Here is a 16,634-nt window from a genome sequence, read left to right on the forward strand (position 1 = left end):
CATTAATCCATAGTGTATTAATCTGTTCTCACATTGCTATAAAGAACTGCCTGAGATTGGGTAATTTAAAAAGAAAAGAGGTTTGATTGACTCACAGCTCTGCATTGCTGGATAGGCCTCAGGAAACTTACACTCATGGTGGAAGGGGAAGCAGGTATGTCTTACATGGCAGTAGGCTAGAGAGTGTGAGAAGGAAGCGAAGGTGGAAGAGCCCCTCGTAAAACCATCAGATCTCATGAGAACTCACTTATTATCATAAGAACAGCATGGGGAAAACCACCCCCATGTTCCATTTATTTCCCTCCCTTGACATGTGGGGATTAAAATTCTAGGTGAGATTTCAGTGGGGACACAGAGTCAAACCATATCACATAGATTCCAGGCATGTTTACTCTAGGCAATTCTAGATAACTAGGTATATACATTTAAAAGCATTCCATAAATTAATGACACTCCTCTTAGCAAAAACTATTTGATTTGTTTGCCAGATCTGTCACTAGCTTGTTAATAAGAAGATCACATCTAGTCACTTGTCTTCTCTAAACCTCTCACGCAGAAGTGTCCTGCTTCTCTCCATCCTCACTTGCCAAAGTGAGCGAATGGATCATAGATCTATCTGTTGTCTATTCATTCATTTCCATGTTATAAGACTAGGGTTTCCAACCCCTGGGCAAGGACCAGTACTAGTCTGTGGCCCATTAGGAACTGGGCCACATAGCGGGAGGTAAGTGGTTAGCAAGTGAGCATTACCACCTAAGCTTCACCTTCTGTCACTCATGTCAGATCAGTGGCAGCATTAGATTCTTATAGGAGCATAAACCTTATTGTGAACTGCACATGTCAGGGACCTAGGCTATCTGTTCCTTATGAGAATCTAACTAATCCCTGATAACCTGAGGTGAAACAATTTCATCCTGAAACCATCTCCCTCCACCCCTACCCTCCCATCCTGGAAAAAATTGTCTTCACAAACCTGGTCCCTGGTGCCAAAAAGGTTGGGGACCACTGTTACAGGCATATTTGTGGATAGGACAATTTTCTCATATATTACTAATAGAATGACTTTTTAGAAATCATATTTCTGATTAGTCTATGTACTTGCTTGCTTACCCATCATCTAAATAGTAAAATCAAAACTCCAGGATGTAACCTCATGGCTGTCTACAATCTGTCGCTAAGTATTTCCACTTGATTTTCCTCTCTTTTCCTGACACCCAATAGGTTTTTACTAGATATTGGTTGACTTGCGTGTGTTTGCTTATCTAGATCAAGGCAAGAACTATATTTACATTTAGAAACCAGAAGAAATAAAACTATGCCCTAAAGAGTTACAAAGATACATCCTTAATAAGCCTGAAATATTATCAAATTTACCTTGTTAGTAACTGGAAGAAAAGTGAATTAAGCTGATCACTTTAATTGAAAATGAAATCACACCAAACCTAATTATATTACGGCACAACACAGACCCTCCACATAATGAAAACATTCGTCCTACCGTTGCAGGCCTTGTAAACACTGCTGGTAGTCTGGTTATGCCTCATTTCCCTCAGACTTCTTCCAAATACAGCCAAATTTATTGATGCAGTGAGGTCAAGCAATGAATTTTCAAGGTCATTTTGCAAATAGGAGCTAACAGTTTCTTTTGACTCCTCCTGGATGCCTCTGCATAACGGGCTGCTTCTGCTGGATTCATTAATTTTCTTATCATGCTGTAAATCAATTAGGTCTTCTACCTACCCTCATTATAGCCTGCATTTATATATATAATCCATATCGGATGCTCAAAACATTCCAATAACTTTGGCTAACTAATCCATGAAATAGCTTTTTGAAGAAAATACAGAAATTCGTATCAACCTTCCTATCATTTTCAAAGATGCAGAGTTGTGGCTAAATTTGCTTCTGGTATGTAAAATGAACCCAGGACCCGCGTTCATGATGGAGAGTTTGCTACTTCTCTATGTAGATCTAAAATTTTTTATAAACATCTACAAAATACTTTTCTTTGGGCTATCTTTACTTAAGGGGAACTACAAGAATATATATTCCAAGACAGTCTCACTCTATCACTCAGCCTGGAGTACAGTAATGCTATCTCAGCTCACTGCAATCTCTGTCTTCCAGGTTCAAGTGATTCTAGTATGCCAGCCTCCTAGGAACTAAGTAGCTGGGACTACAGGCATGCACCACCATGCCTGGATTTTATTTTATTTTATTCTTTGTATTTTACTAGAGACAGAGTTTCGCCATGTTGGTCAGACTGGTCTAGAACTCCTGCCCTCAAGCCATCCACCTGTCCCGGCCTCCCAAAGTGCTGGGATTACAAGCCTGAGTCACTGCACCTGGCCAGAAAAAAAAAAAAAAAAAAAAAATTAAGCATGACTACACTGTGTACACATGTGTAAGCTCATCAGAACAATAGCACTGGGAAGAAACACGTTGCCTTTTGATATCCAGTCTTTCCAGGTGAGTTATTTCCGGACACATATTTTTAGCAGACACTCTTTGTCTCTTACTAGACTTATTTAATTATTCCTTCCCTATTGTTTTCTATTCTTCCTGCTGGCTAGTTATTTATAAATCAAATGCCTACAAAAAAGTGAAACCATAATGTAAGATAGATTGGGATCATTTTTGTAGAAGTTAAATAGCCAAACATTCTGTATTATATAACAAGATGGACCTTTATAAGAAAAACTATTAGAAAATTTAAATTGTTGTTCCAAGCAGTAAGAATCTAGAGTACCTCATCTTCGGCATATCCATCTTTTCAGAGATGAGTGCGTAAAGCTTATTTTATTTAAGAAACTATTGTTGTCTTGCAAAGCTCTGGACCCATAACAACACCCATGCCGCAATTGCCATTGCATCTTTGCAATAGCAATGAAATATGAAGGTGTGAACATTCTGAGTCTACTATGGCAATGTAACATCTAAGAGATTTTCCTAGAGGACTTGTTATTTATACAAAATAAATATGACTAGGTTGTATGATTTTAGAGCTGCAAGAATGTAAACTATCTCTTATCTCTCTTGCCCTACTTTCATCCCTAATTCCCTCTAGCCAATTCCTTAATAATTACCGAAAGGAAAAGCAATCATTATATAAGAAAGATACCTGCACTCGAATGTTTATCACAGCACTATTCACAATGGCATGATATGAAATCAATCTAATTGTCCATCAGTGGAGGATTTGATAAAGAAAATGTAGTGTATATATATACAATGGAGTACTATTTGGTCATAAAAAGGACAAAATTGTGTCATTTGCAGCAATATGGATGGAACTGGAGGCTATTGTCTTAAGTGAAATAACTCATTTTGATTTTTCACTAGGCCCCATAAATTATTTATGTGATCTTGAAGGTAGAAGAGCAATTCATCTTAGGCATATGGCAAATTTAATAGCTAAGAAAATTAATCAGAAATAATATGAGGAAGGGGTTAAGGAAGGCATCCAGTTAGTGGGAAACTAGCTTGGAAAAAGAGGGTTGTGCCAGGTTATGAAGGTTGGGATTTTGAGGCTGGAGTCCAGAATTTGTTCTGGAGCCATTCATGAGTCTTTGCAGGATTTTCAAGAAATATTCTATTATTAGAATCCCATGGTGATGTAAAGGGTGGATTAAAGGAATGCAAGAAATAGAAATGGTAGAATGTTAGTAAACTAACCTTGGTGAGAAATAATGAGGGCTTAATGATATGGATTAATAATGGACATAGGGTCTGAAATATATTTCACAAATTGGGCAGGCTGCCCTCTTCCTCATACTGGTACAGTGCCTACCTCTATTGCCTTTCTCCCAAAAAGAAAATGTTACTATGTGCAAGTTATTGTGTGTCCTTTTCATGTCATTTTCCAACTTTATAGTGAACATATTCACAATCATCAAAATCATCCAGAGTGAAATTTGAAGTGAGGTAACTCCCATAATATTTCAAAAAATCTTCATAAAGTATAGGACCACTGAAAACCTTTTTTATGGGAAAAACATGATAACAACCAGGTACGTACACCCCTCAAAAGTACTTCCACTGCACACCCATCTTTCTCAGATTTTATAGCTGAGGAAAGATCCTCCTTGCTTCTGTTTGCCTCAGTTATATTTCAATTCTCAAGATATTATAAGTAATTCAAATACACATTTAAAATGCTAACATTTGTTCTGAAACAATTATATTAATTAGGAATAGCCACTTTAACAATGAAACATTCTAATTATATATTAAAAGTCCTGAATCAGTACCCAAAAAATAAAATGTTTTCTGATAACTGTAAAGCATTTATTTTATGCAGAGTGTTGACTATGCTGTTAAGGTACATTCTTGCTTCATTTTATATCAACCACATTCAGAAAATTGCACAGATTGAGGATGCCATCCTCAGCCTCAAAGAGAATAAGTTTGGCCCTGAATATAAACTCTGGCTTACCTTGCTTTGTCAAAATGATTGGAGCTTAAAGGTTTTGTTCAAATAGCACCTTCTTGTCTATTTAAAATCAGCACCTGGATTCTGAGCTACAGGTTAACCAAATAACCATCTGTTTAAAAACTGTTAACATGAAAATGTTAAAATCCCAGTTTTACTTCCAAAGTTGCCTAGAAATTAGCAGTCTTCTACAGATTGTGATACAGGAAATTATCATTTGAGTTGAGTTCAAAAGAATTACTTTGAAAATTCAACACAAAAACATTAACACAGCCCATTTTCTAACCTCTTCCTCTCTCCCACCACACATACATATGCCTACAAACATTTCTCTTATTTTTTCCTCGTCACTGGGTTCCAGCTACACTGGCCTCCCACTATTTGCACATACACATGTATACTGCCATTGCTGAGCCTTTGCCCTTGTTGTTACCCATGTCTCAGACTCCCTTCTCCCAGATCTGTGTGGCTTGTCCCTGGTCTCCTTCAGCACTTGGCTCAAATGACTCATTTTTTTTCTGGCCCCTGTATTTTAGATCCAATTCTGTCCTCAACTGTTATAATTCTTGCTTTATCTTACTCTGCAGCACTTGTTAACATCTTAAATGTAGGCTATGTAGATATCTTTGCTGAGTTTATAGTTGATATCTTCCTTCTAGAATGTAAATCGTATAAGGGCAGAGATTTTGGTTATTTGTGCCACTGCTAGATCTTCAACGCCCAAGACAGGATTTCAAACCTTGTGGGCACTCAATAAAATGTGCTATCAAACAAATACAGATCATTCCATGGATTCTTTTTCTGAACCCTCCTCTACTCTAGAAGACTGAAGCTGAACTTGCCTTCAAGTCTAAATGAAGCAATCACCACTGAAGTCAAAAGGACAACATTTGATGACTTTCATATATTGAAATATCAACAGTCAGCCCCTGTAGCTAGAATTAGTAAGTTCTTTTTTATTTATTCACCCACAATAACTCCAATGCATTATCAGGGAAAAAAATCTTACATGTACTATGGACTGTCTTAACTGGTACTGCCATAACAAAATACCATAGACTAAGTGGTTTAAACAACAGAAATTTATTTTCTTGCAGTTCTGGAGGCCGTAAGTCTGTGATCAGAGCGCTAGTATGGTTGATTTCTAGAGAAGGCTCTTTTCCTGGCTTGCCGATGACCCCCTTCTGCCTGTGTTGTAGCATGGGTGGTTTGAGAAAATATTCCCTAGTGACTCTTCCTATAAGGGCACTAATTCCATCATGAGGGACATACCATCATGATCTCATTAAAATCCAGTTGTTTCCCAAAGCCACCACATCTAAATACCATCACATTGCGGGTTAGAGCTTCAGCATATGTATTTTGAGGGAGCACAACTCAGTCTATACCATTAACTCATACAGAGCGGAAAAAAATGGTGCAAAACATTGCTTAATTTGTTTCATCAAATTGTCTTTCAAATGTCACTTTTTTCTTATTTCCTCCTCTCCATCATTTTTCTTTTATCTCTCTCATTCCTCCACATTAAAGTTGTTTGAGGGTTTTGCTTTCTTATGTCTTTTTCTAACCAACTCTCCTGCTACCACCCGTCCTGCCTTTTCCCCGCTCAGGTCAAGGTTATAAAGATCTTTATCTATATGATTTTGTCCCTGAAAAGGTAACATGGATTCTTGCAGTTCCTAGATTTTTCACTGTCTTTAGTGAAGGGTATTTAATATAAACAAAGGATTTTTGGTCTAGAATTGTACCCTTTCACAGCAGAACTTGATGGATTATTACGGTAACAAAATTTCTGCCTTTTAACTTGGTTGTATTAAAAAGGCTTCTCCTCCACTTGGATAAAGGAAAATGAATGCGGGGAACTAGGGGACTGAACACTTCATTCTGTCACACTTGGTTCAATATCCTATTTATAGACCTTAAATCTAAAGACAAGAGCAAAAAAGTAAGGTTTCTAATGTCACCAAAATAAGAATCCATGGCCCTAGTTATATGCACACAATTTCCTTCTGGAAATCTATAAAATTGTATACATTAATTTAGCTTTATTTTTTGCTCATCATTTCTATCCTGCCAAAATATAAACATATACTTTATATAACTTTACACAAGGAAAATATTCCAAAGAATTGGAAAATGAGCAATATGTTAGAAGACCATTATGTGACTTATTTGAATTGTTAGGCTCTCATACAGCTTTGTTTATCTAAAATATAATAAGCTTCAGTTTTACTGTTACTACAACTCATTTATGAAACAAATTATTCAGTTTCCAGAATATTTAATGATTGCTTCCATGTATTAAACAGTAGTCATAAGAAATAGACAACCAGAGGATTGTGTTTTTTCTTTGCTGACTATTTTTTGCTTTTATCTGTCATTTTTGAGGAATATATCAAGTTAAAATTTTCCATACACGTCACCACTTATTGTAAATAAAATTTACAGGTAGAGGAAGTTTCTTAAAGTAAGTTTCTTCATTGTTTCCTTTTGTGCATTAACCTGAAGATGACTATGTTGTTATCAATATTACCTTATACTTTCAAGAGAATAATAGGATTTGAAATTAAATCCATTTTTAAAAAGCATAGTTCCTTTGGAGAAATGTTTCTCAGATAAGTGTGTTCACACTAGGGCTGTTGATATATTTTTGCTTGGGAGTGTGGGATTTAAACTTATTCCACTTAAGCAAAGATACGGTTCTTGACAATTTGATTTTTATTTTAAAAATAAGATTTAGAGAATTGGGATAAGAAGTAAATGATACACACAAATTATGTAGCATTATTTTGTTAAATTCATCTACTTAGATTTTCTTTCTCTATGTTTCATTTCCACTGATGTTAAACTCTTTTAAGGTACAATAAAGTTATAAATATCATCAGTAACCGATCATTAACAACTCTAAATACAGAAACAACATCAGAGAGCATACTACTCTTTTTCTTCATTAGTAAATTTTCTGTTTATATTATCCTAGTGGAAATTATGACCAGTTTTGTTGATAAAAGATTGCAGATCCTTGTGAATATCTCTACAGTTCATACCTATTATAAGCGAATTACAAACCACCAAAACACAAAGACTTTTGCCTAGCTTCTTTCATTCTGCCAAGTAATTTATTTCCCAACTTGTTTTTTGGACACTGACAAAAAACCTAAATGTTAAATCATTAAGAAATGCTGCTTGAAATTTTCAGCATCTTTACGTATTATAGGTTTTAATTGCAATTCAGGAAGCATTACAAGATTGATGAAAAGAAGTAAATGGCTGAATGGTACAGTAAATGTCATTGAGTTTATTTCATTTGGGAGTTCTGAGGTAATTAATCTTACATCTTAATATCCACAGAAGAGCTGAATTGAATTGGTGAGTTTGGGGCATTTCAATAGAAAGATAATGAGAGATGCCAAGATTTGGGGATCCAAAGGCTAATTTAGTAATCAAAATCATAATTATAAAAAGGATTTAATTTGTTACAAAGGATCAAATCCTAGTGGAATTATTGTTATAAGTCATTTCTTTCTTTATTTTTTCTCTCTCTCTCTCTTTTCATTCTGTGAACTTCTGGCCTTACTCCACACTTAATATGCCTGAAATAGTCACAAAGCAAAACCTGGGGCTGTAACACAATGAGAAAAGCCTGTTGGAACAACACAGGAAGTAACAGAGTTAATCATTTATCCCTTGATGGGAAGAATTGTAGAAAAATATATACTATACGTATAATCATTGCATAACACCAGATTATACGAATTTCTCCCTCTTCTTATTGTTTGTATCTCCTAATTATCCAGTAATTCCTTATTTATTTATGACTTCAGCAACTGCTCTGCTATTTTCTCCTTTTGTCTCTCTCATATTAGCTTTCTCATTGACTTCTGTGTCAACAGAAATACACGCCTGACATCTCGATTTCTGAATATCCTTGCTTCCATCTCAAATATTCACTTCCTTTCATAAAGGCCATTGTCATCACTGGTAACTGTACAATTTCTGAAATCTCAGTTCCAAGTAATCAGTATCTCATGCTCTAATCACTTCTTTGCGGACTGATACGGTTTGGCTCTTTGCGGACTGATATGGTTTCTCTCTATATCCCCACCCAAATCCCATCTCAAGTTGTAATCTCCATGTGTCAAAGGAGGAACCTGGTGGAAGGCGATTAGATCCTGGGGGCGGTTTCCCCCATGCTGTTCTCTGCAGTAGTGAGAGAGTTCTCATCAAGATCTGATGGTTTTAAAATTGTCAGTTTCCCCTGTGCTCTCTCTGTCTCTCCTGCTGCCTTGTGAAGATGGTGCTTGCTTCTCCTTTGCCTACCACCATGACTGTAACTTTCCTGAGGCTTCCCCAGACATGTGGTACTGTGAGTCAATTAAACCTCTTTTATTTATAAACTACCCAGTCTCAGGTAGTATCTTTACAGCACTGTGAAAATCTGTGAAAATGAACTAATACACTGACCAAAAAAAGAAAAAAAGAAAAAAAAGAAAAAACTTCACTCTTGACAGACTCTCCAATCCATTGGTTTCACCAATTTCTTCACCAAGCAAGAAGAATTTTAAATGTTAGGAGTTAGAAGAGTAATATAGTTCAGACGCATTGTAAGTTATAATTCCAGGAAAATACAAAGTTTAATGACAAAAAAGAAGAGTATGTGTCTGGACGGAGGGAGGGAGGGAACAAAAAGAACAAAGGGACTAAAATGGCGCATTTCCGGGTTCTTCATTGTTAACTTTCCCACACCGGGAAAGACATGGGTAGACTGAGCAGGCGCAACCCGACCTCCCACGGAGAAAAACCGGAACCCGCCTAGCCGCGCCTACCGCCCCGCCCCTGACCCGCCTATGTCCCGCCCACTGCCCTCCCACTCCCGGGCCCAGGACATAAAAGCCACTCCCAGTGGGCGTGCGGTGCGAACTTCCTTAGCCCCTGCTCCTGTGTGGACCTAGGAACCTCGCCCGAGAACACCGGAGCGACTTTGTCAGCCTCCACTGCCGGAGACTGGTGAACCTCGCCCCTCCTTCACATTGGCTTGTAAATAAAGTTTTCTTTTACTTTGTCTACTTGCCTATTCTCTAGCATTTACTCTGGTGGTTGTCTGGAGCAAATCAGTTGGTGCCGAAACCCGGGAGGAGACCCCTCCTCAGGGCCCCCCATGGTCCAAGGAGCCTCCTCCTTCCACGCCCCAGACGGACCAGGACCTGGACATCGCTTTCCCCACCTCCAAGTCTCCTAGGGGTGGGTACCTTTTGCCTCCCTCTCATATTCCTTGGCCAGAAGTCCTGCCCAGGCCCAAGGCTTTTTTTCCGGTCACCAGGTGACCCAGGGAAGTTCCCAAAGGCAGAGACGTCTGCCCAAAGGAACTCCATTCCGTTCCGTGGGAGACCCATCCAGGACGGAGACGTCCGCCTGGAGGTAATTTCCATTCCGGCTCCAGGAGCCTCCCACCGGTCTCTAGTGGCTCCAAAGGATGCTTTGCAGCCAGGTAGAGTTCGGTTTCCATTTCCGCCTATTGGCGAGAGGAAGGCAATGGGAAACCCCCAATCCAAAATACCTAGAGACTCCCCTTTAGGGTGTCTTCTAAAAAACCTCAAAACTTTGCAATTAGAACAAGATCTCAGGCGAAAGCAACTGGTGTTCCTCTCCACTGTGGCGTGGCCACAATATAAATTAGACAATCAGTCTCAATGGCCGCCTGAGGGCACTCTAGACCGTAACATTTTAACCGACCTCAGTAGTTTTTGTCAACGCTTAGGCAAGTGGTCCGAAATTAATTATATACAAGGATTTTGGGCCTTGCGTTCTCGTCCGGACCTGTGTGGCCGGTGTTCCTTGGCTCAAGTCATGTTGGCTAGGGACGCAGGCCTAACAAAGTCCGAAAAAGAGGAGTCATCTTTCCTGTCTGAGTTGCCCGAAGACCTTACTTCCCCTCCCTCCCTTCCACTCCCGCCGTATACCCCACCTCCCCCTCCTGCTTCGGCCCCACCTCCTCTTTCGGCTCCACCTCCCCCTCCCGCTCTGGCGGTTGTTCCGCCTCCCTCCTCAGCCCCTCCCACCATTGTTGAGGCTACACTTCCCTCCGACCCCTCGGCACTTCCGCCTGGTCATCTTAGTTCGCCTATCTCTGCCCATACCCACTCTAAAGATTGCCTAACTGCCCCCGCTCCTACTCCCACCCTATCCAACCCCCCTGCGGTCTTAGCACCCTTGCGTGAGGTGGCCGGAGCAGAGGGCGTAGTTAGAGTTCATGTTCCCTTTTCATTAGCAGATCTTTCAAAGATTGAAAGACGCCTAGGAGATTTTTCTGCCAACCCTACAATTTATACCAAAGAATTTAGATACCTTTGCCAGGCCTACGATTTAACCTGGCATGATCTCCAGGTTATTCTTACCTCTACTCTAAACCCTGAGGAGCAAGAGCGCATCCTAGTGGCCGCCAGGCAGCATGCCAACCAATTACACTTAACAGACCCTGCGTTCCCACTAGGGGAACAAGCAGTCCCCTCTATAGACCCAGACTGGAACTATCAAGTAGGCCAGCCAGGCCGCCGAAGACGAGATATGATGACTCAATGTCTTCTGGCTGGTATGCAGGCGGCCTCAAATAAGGTAGTAAATTTCAATAAACTAAAAGAAATTATTCAAGGTCCAGATGAGAACCCGGCCACATTTTTAAACAGGCTAACTGAGGCTTTAATTCAATACACTCGGTTAGACCCAGCTTCCCCAGCCGGGGCCACTATTCTAGCATCATATTTTATTTCACAATCGGCCTCGGATATTCGGAAAAAACTCCAAAAGGCAGAGGATGGACCTCAAACTCCTATTCAAGACCTAGTCAAGTCGGCCTTCAAGGTCTATAATTCAAGGGAGGAAACGGCTGAGGCCCAACGACAGGCCCGCCTAAAGCAGAAGGTACAGCTCCAGACTCAAGCCTTAGTTGCTGCTTTGCAGCCTAGCCGTAACCCAAAACTGGAGAGCAAAACCCCCGGAGGCTCAAAGACAATAAAAGGGGCTTGCTATAAATGCGGTAACCCAGGGCATTGGGCTAATAGATGTCCCCAGAGTCCCCAACCGTCTGAGCCAGTGCGGCCGTGCTACAAGTGCGGAGTAGCTGGACACTGGGCTAAAAAGTGTCCTAACCCTCGTCTGCCAACAACTCCTTGTCCAGCATGCCATGAAGAAGGGCACTGGAAGTCTGACTGCCCCACCCTGAAAACGGGCATGGCGCCTCAACGTGATGTCCCTTCTCAGGACCCTGGGAGCTCCTTCCAGCTCTTACATCTGGATGACGACTGAAGGTGCCGGGACTCGGGGACCCCCATCACCCTCGCCGAGCCGTGGGTAACTCTCCTGGTAGCGGGTAAGACAATTAATTTTTTAATCGACAGCGGGGCTACCTACTCTGTTTTGCCGTCTTTCGAAGGGCCTAGCCTTCCCTCCAATATTTCTGTTGTAGGAGTCAATGGCTCCCCGTCCAGCCCTCGAAAAACCCCACCCCTTAATTGCTGCCTGGCCAACAACTATTTTGCACACTCGTTCCTCATTATCCCCTCATGCCCCACTCCCCTACTGGGCCGAGATGTTTTAAGTCAACTGAAAGCCTGTATCTCCATCCCTACTAGCGCCCCCCACCCTACCCGCCATCTGCTTCTAGTATTGACTAACTCAAATGACTCCAACAATCCTACTAACCCTTTCCCCGATTTCCCCATTCCTATCGACCCCCAAGTGTGGGACACCTCCACTCCTGTCGTGGCGGACCATCATCCACCAATACTTATAAAACTTAAGAAACCATCTCAGTTTCCAACCCGCCCACAGTTCTCTCTCTCTCCACAGCACTTACGAGGACTAAAACCAATCATTACTAGGTTACTCAGCCAACACATCCTCATCCCCATTCATTCTCCCTGTAACACCCCAATCCTACCTGTAAAGAAGGCAGATGGAACTTTTCGGTTAGTGCAGGATCTTCGTCTTATCAACGAAGCTGTTTGTCCCACCCATCCGGTAGTTCCCAACCCCTATACCCTTCTTTCTCTCATTCCACCTAATACAACACACTTTACTGTACTGGATCTAAAAGATGCATTTTTCACTATTCCCCTGCACCCAGATTGTCAGTTTCTTTTTGCTTTTACATGGGAAGACCCAGACACCCATACCTCCACCCAACTGACATGGACAGTGCTTCCCCAAGGGTTCCGAGACAGCCCCCATTTCTTTGGGCAGGCCCTAGCAAAAGACTTAGCCTCCTGTCCTCTTACCAATAGTAAAATTCTCCAATATGTAGATGACCTTTTACTCTGTAGTCCCACGGGACAGGACTCTCTTTTAGACACTGCGATCCTCCTTAATCATCTAGGATCCAAAGGTTACCGAATATCCAAACACAAAGCTCAACTCGCACAACAATGTGTCATATATTTAGGTATTGAGATCACTCCTACGACGCGCTCACTTACTACAGACCGCTTAACTCTAATACAAAATCTTTCTCCTCCTCAAGACGCTAAGGAAATTCAATCCTTCCTAGGCCTAGTAGGATTTTTCAGACACTGGATTCCTAATTTCGGAATCTTGGCTAAGCCTCTATATGCAGCTGTCAAGGAGACTCCCCAAGGACCTTTGTCTAACCCAAAGTTAATCTATAAACATTTCACTCACCTGAAAAACTGCCTTCTCTCACATCCTACTCTCTCACTCCCAGACTTCCAACGCCCCTTCCAGCTTTTCACAGATGAAAGACAAAAAGTTGCAGTGGGTCTTTTAGCCCAATCTATAGGCGCCACCTACCGCCCCGTGGCATATCTATCTAAACAATTAGACCCCACCGTACAAGGGTGGCAGCCCTGTCTTCGGGCCCTAGCAGCAGCAGCCTGTCTAACCCAAGAAGCAAAGAAACTCATTAGGGGTGGTAACCTAACAGTCTTCTCTACTCACCGCCTTCAAGATCTTATTGCCCACAGAAGTATTAGCCATCTAACCCCGTCCAGACTCCAACTCTTTCACCTCTTATTCATAGAAGACTCCACCATTGCCCTAGGAGTCTGTTCCTCTCTGAATCCAGCAACCCTACTTCCTGACCCTCTCAAGCAACCTAGTACTGAACACTCCTGTCCAGAACTTTTAGAGGCCCAACCACCTAGTCACTTACATTTACATGACCAGCCATTGGAAGGCTCACAGTTAACCCTATTTGTAGATGGCAGTTCTTTTATAAATTCTCTAGGAAACAGACAGGCAGGATACGCGGTAGTTACATCTTCTGCTGTCCTAGAAGCTAAGCCTTTACCACAAGGAACAACATCACAGCAGGCAGAACTTATCGCACTAACTAGGGCTCTCCTCCTATCCAGAGGAAAAACGGTAAACATATACACAGACTCCAAGTATGCCTTCTTGATTGCACACACCCACTCTGTCATCTGGAAAGAGAGAGGGTTCCTAACCACCAGTGGTACCCCTATAGTCAACAAAAAACAGATACTCAAACTGCTAGACGCTTTATCAGCGCCTTCCAGAGCAGCCATCATACACTGTAAAGGTCATCAGACTCCATCTAACTCGGTGGCGGCTGGCAATAACTTTGCCGACACCACTGCCAAGTCGGCAGCCGGATTCTCCACTCCCACGCTTCCCTCTATTTGTTTTCTCTCTCCTCAATATACCCCTACTTATACCCAAGAGGAAAAGACCAAACTATTACAAGATTCAACAGCCAAACTAGCCGCAGACAATTGGATTTACCTCAATAATAAATTAGTTATTCCTGAAACTCAACTCCACACCATTCTAAAAGACATACATAATTCCCTACACATAGGACCCAAAGCTTTATATAACCTCCTAAGCCCCCTCATTCACTGCCCCACACTCATGAAACACCTAATTATAATCAACCGACAGTGTTCCACATGTCTCAAGTCAAACCCTCAAGGCGCATTGCGCAACCCCCATCCGAGCCATCAACTCAGAGGGCACCAACCAGGCGAAGATTGGCAAATTGACTTTACCCACATGCCAAGGCATAAAAAATTCAAATATCTCTTAACCCTCGTTGATACTTTTTCAGGATGGATAGAAGCCTATCCTACTACAGGAGAAACCGCCAATATAGTTGCCTCCATACTCACTGAACACATTATTCCTAGGTTTGGCCTCCCGCTCACTCTTCAGTCTGACAACGGCCCAGCATTCATCTCCAAGGTAGTCCAACAGGTGGCAGCCCTCCTACACATCACCTGGAAACTCCACATCCCTTATAGACCTCAGTCTTCTGGTAAAGTAGAGAAGGCCAACGGGCTCATTAAGCAGCAACTCACCAAACTCTCCCTCGAGACTCGACAATCGTGGGTAACTCTCCTTCCCCTGGCCCTAACCCGGCTGCGAGCAGCCCCACGGAGTCCAACAGGCCTCAGTCCGTTTGAATTAGTTTACGGCCGGCCCCTCACCCTCCAGCAGTTACCCACCCTTTCTTCCCCGCTGGCAACTTATCTCCCATACCTCACCCTCTTGAGACAACTCCTGAGACAACATGCAGAACTAGCACACCCCTCTCCAACAGACACCTATAGCCCACATCTCTCTCTCAGCCCAGGAGACCAAGTATACTTAAAAGATATCCAAGCCAAAGATCTTCAGCCTAGGTGGAAAGGCCCCTATACTGTCCTCCTATCCACATACACAGCAGCCAAACTTCTAGGACACACGCACTGGGTCCATATATCACAATTAAAAAAGGCCCCCACAGAAGACAATCAGTGGACATCTACTAGACTTACCCCTACCCGTCTCAAATTCACCAAACTCTCCCAACCACCACATGTTCCCTGACCCCTTGCGCTTATCCCGATTTCTCGCCATACTCTATATAAACATAACAGAATTCCAATATCTTACCCCAGATCCCTACTTGCCTCCAGATAATAGCCCATCACAGTGGTTCTCCCGCTTACCTTTATAGAACATCTTCAGTGACAAGGTGTACCCTGTGATTACACTGAAGATGAAGTACTATTTCATACTTATATTACTATCTTTTTCTTGCATTTCAATCTCTATTACTAACCCAACTTTCATATGGAGATTCTCTATAGTTGAAACTTGGTCACACAAAAATAAACAGCACTCACAGCTACAAGGCACTGCTGACTGCCCCCCTTCAGGCTGCCAACCCCATCTTACTATAAATTTCACCCTATCGTGTTGCAGTGCGGCCGGAGCTAAGGCTCTCTGCTTCCTGCACGATCAGACACATTACAATTGTAAGACTTACTGGAAACAAAAGAACCTAGGATGCCCTTATATTTATTGTAAGATCCATTATGCAACCTTGAGACAGACGAAACCCACTGCTCTCTTCACCATTGCGAATCAACGAACCCCCCTTCAATACCAATTAAATATCAAAGACCCATGGGACCCCCGATGGGCAGACGGAGTCAAAGGTGGACTCTACACAGGCTACACAATCCTTAGTTCATATCCCATGGCTACTCTCCTGATAAAAAGAACACTTGTCCAGCAAAAATCCCTTCCTCAAAACATACAAGCCCTACAGAATTTAACCTTAGCCATACAAGCACAAGAACAGGCCTTACAAGATCAATTACACTCCTCCAATAAGGACCCCTTCTCATGGTTAAAACTAGTCCGTCAAGGGTTAAACCTAACATGGGCAGCCAACCTAACAAATCTCTCCCACTGTTTCCTCTGTGCGGCCCTTGAAAGAGCCCCCTTAGTGGCAGTCCCCTTACCTACTGCTTTCAGGGCTACAACTAACTCCATAGGCACCTCCCAAAAACCGTTCTTACTCCAAGTCCCACTATACCAAAGCCCAGAAAGTCCAATCCTTCCTTTCTGCTACTCTACCCCAAACACCTCCTGGTGTAACTATACCCAGCCACCCGCTAAGACCCAGACGGCTCCCATCGGAGGTTATTTCTGGTGCAACAAAACCCTCTTCAAGGTCCTTAATCACACATCCATTGGTCAATCCCTTTGTGTCCCAGTGTCCCTAGTACCTAGTTTAACCTTATATAGCAAAGCAGAAGTAGCTGAACTCGTCATACAATTTAACCCTCCTCCTAATGATCTCCAAAAACGGGCTGTCTTCCTTCCCCTAGTCATCGGAGTCTCCCTGGCCTCCTCCTTAGTGGCGTCAGGGCTTGGAACTGGGGCACTTGCCCACTCG

General features: G+C 42.1%; 1 protein-coding gene across 1 annotated transcript; it reads left to right on the forward strand.

Annotated features, from left to right (window-relative positions):
* The first annotated feature begins 10,452 nt into the window (after positions 1 to 10,452).
* Positions 10,453 to 14,685, forward strand: LOC108540706 (uncharacterized). The gene is made up of 2 exons (XM_017889845.1): positions 10,453 to 11,798; positions 14,593 to 14,685. Exon 1 carries the CDS (start codon positions 10,997 to 10,999, stop codon positions 11,732 to 11,734), a length of 738 nt encoding a protein of 245 aa, XP_017745334.1. The 5' UTR covers positions 10,453 to 10,996; the 3' UTR covers positions 11,735 to 11,798; positions 14,593 to 14,685.
* Positions 14,686 to 16,634: the final 1,949 nt, after the last annotated feature.

Source organism: Rhinopithecus bieti, unplaced genomic scaffold (assembly GCF_001698545.2).
Source record: "Rhinopithecus bieti isolate Rb0 unplaced genomic scaffold, ASM169854v2 scaffold_19600, whole genome shotgun sequence".
Lineage (NCBI taxonomy): Eukaryota > Metazoa > Chordata > Mammalia > Primates > Cercopithecidae > Rhinopithecus > Rhinopithecus bieti.

What these genes read in the sequence shown, in the direction of transcription:
- LOC108540706 (XM_017889845.1), top strand. Translation starts at nt 10,997, where the DNA reads ATGATGACTCAATGTCTTCTGGCTGGTATGCAGGCGGCCTCAAATAAG.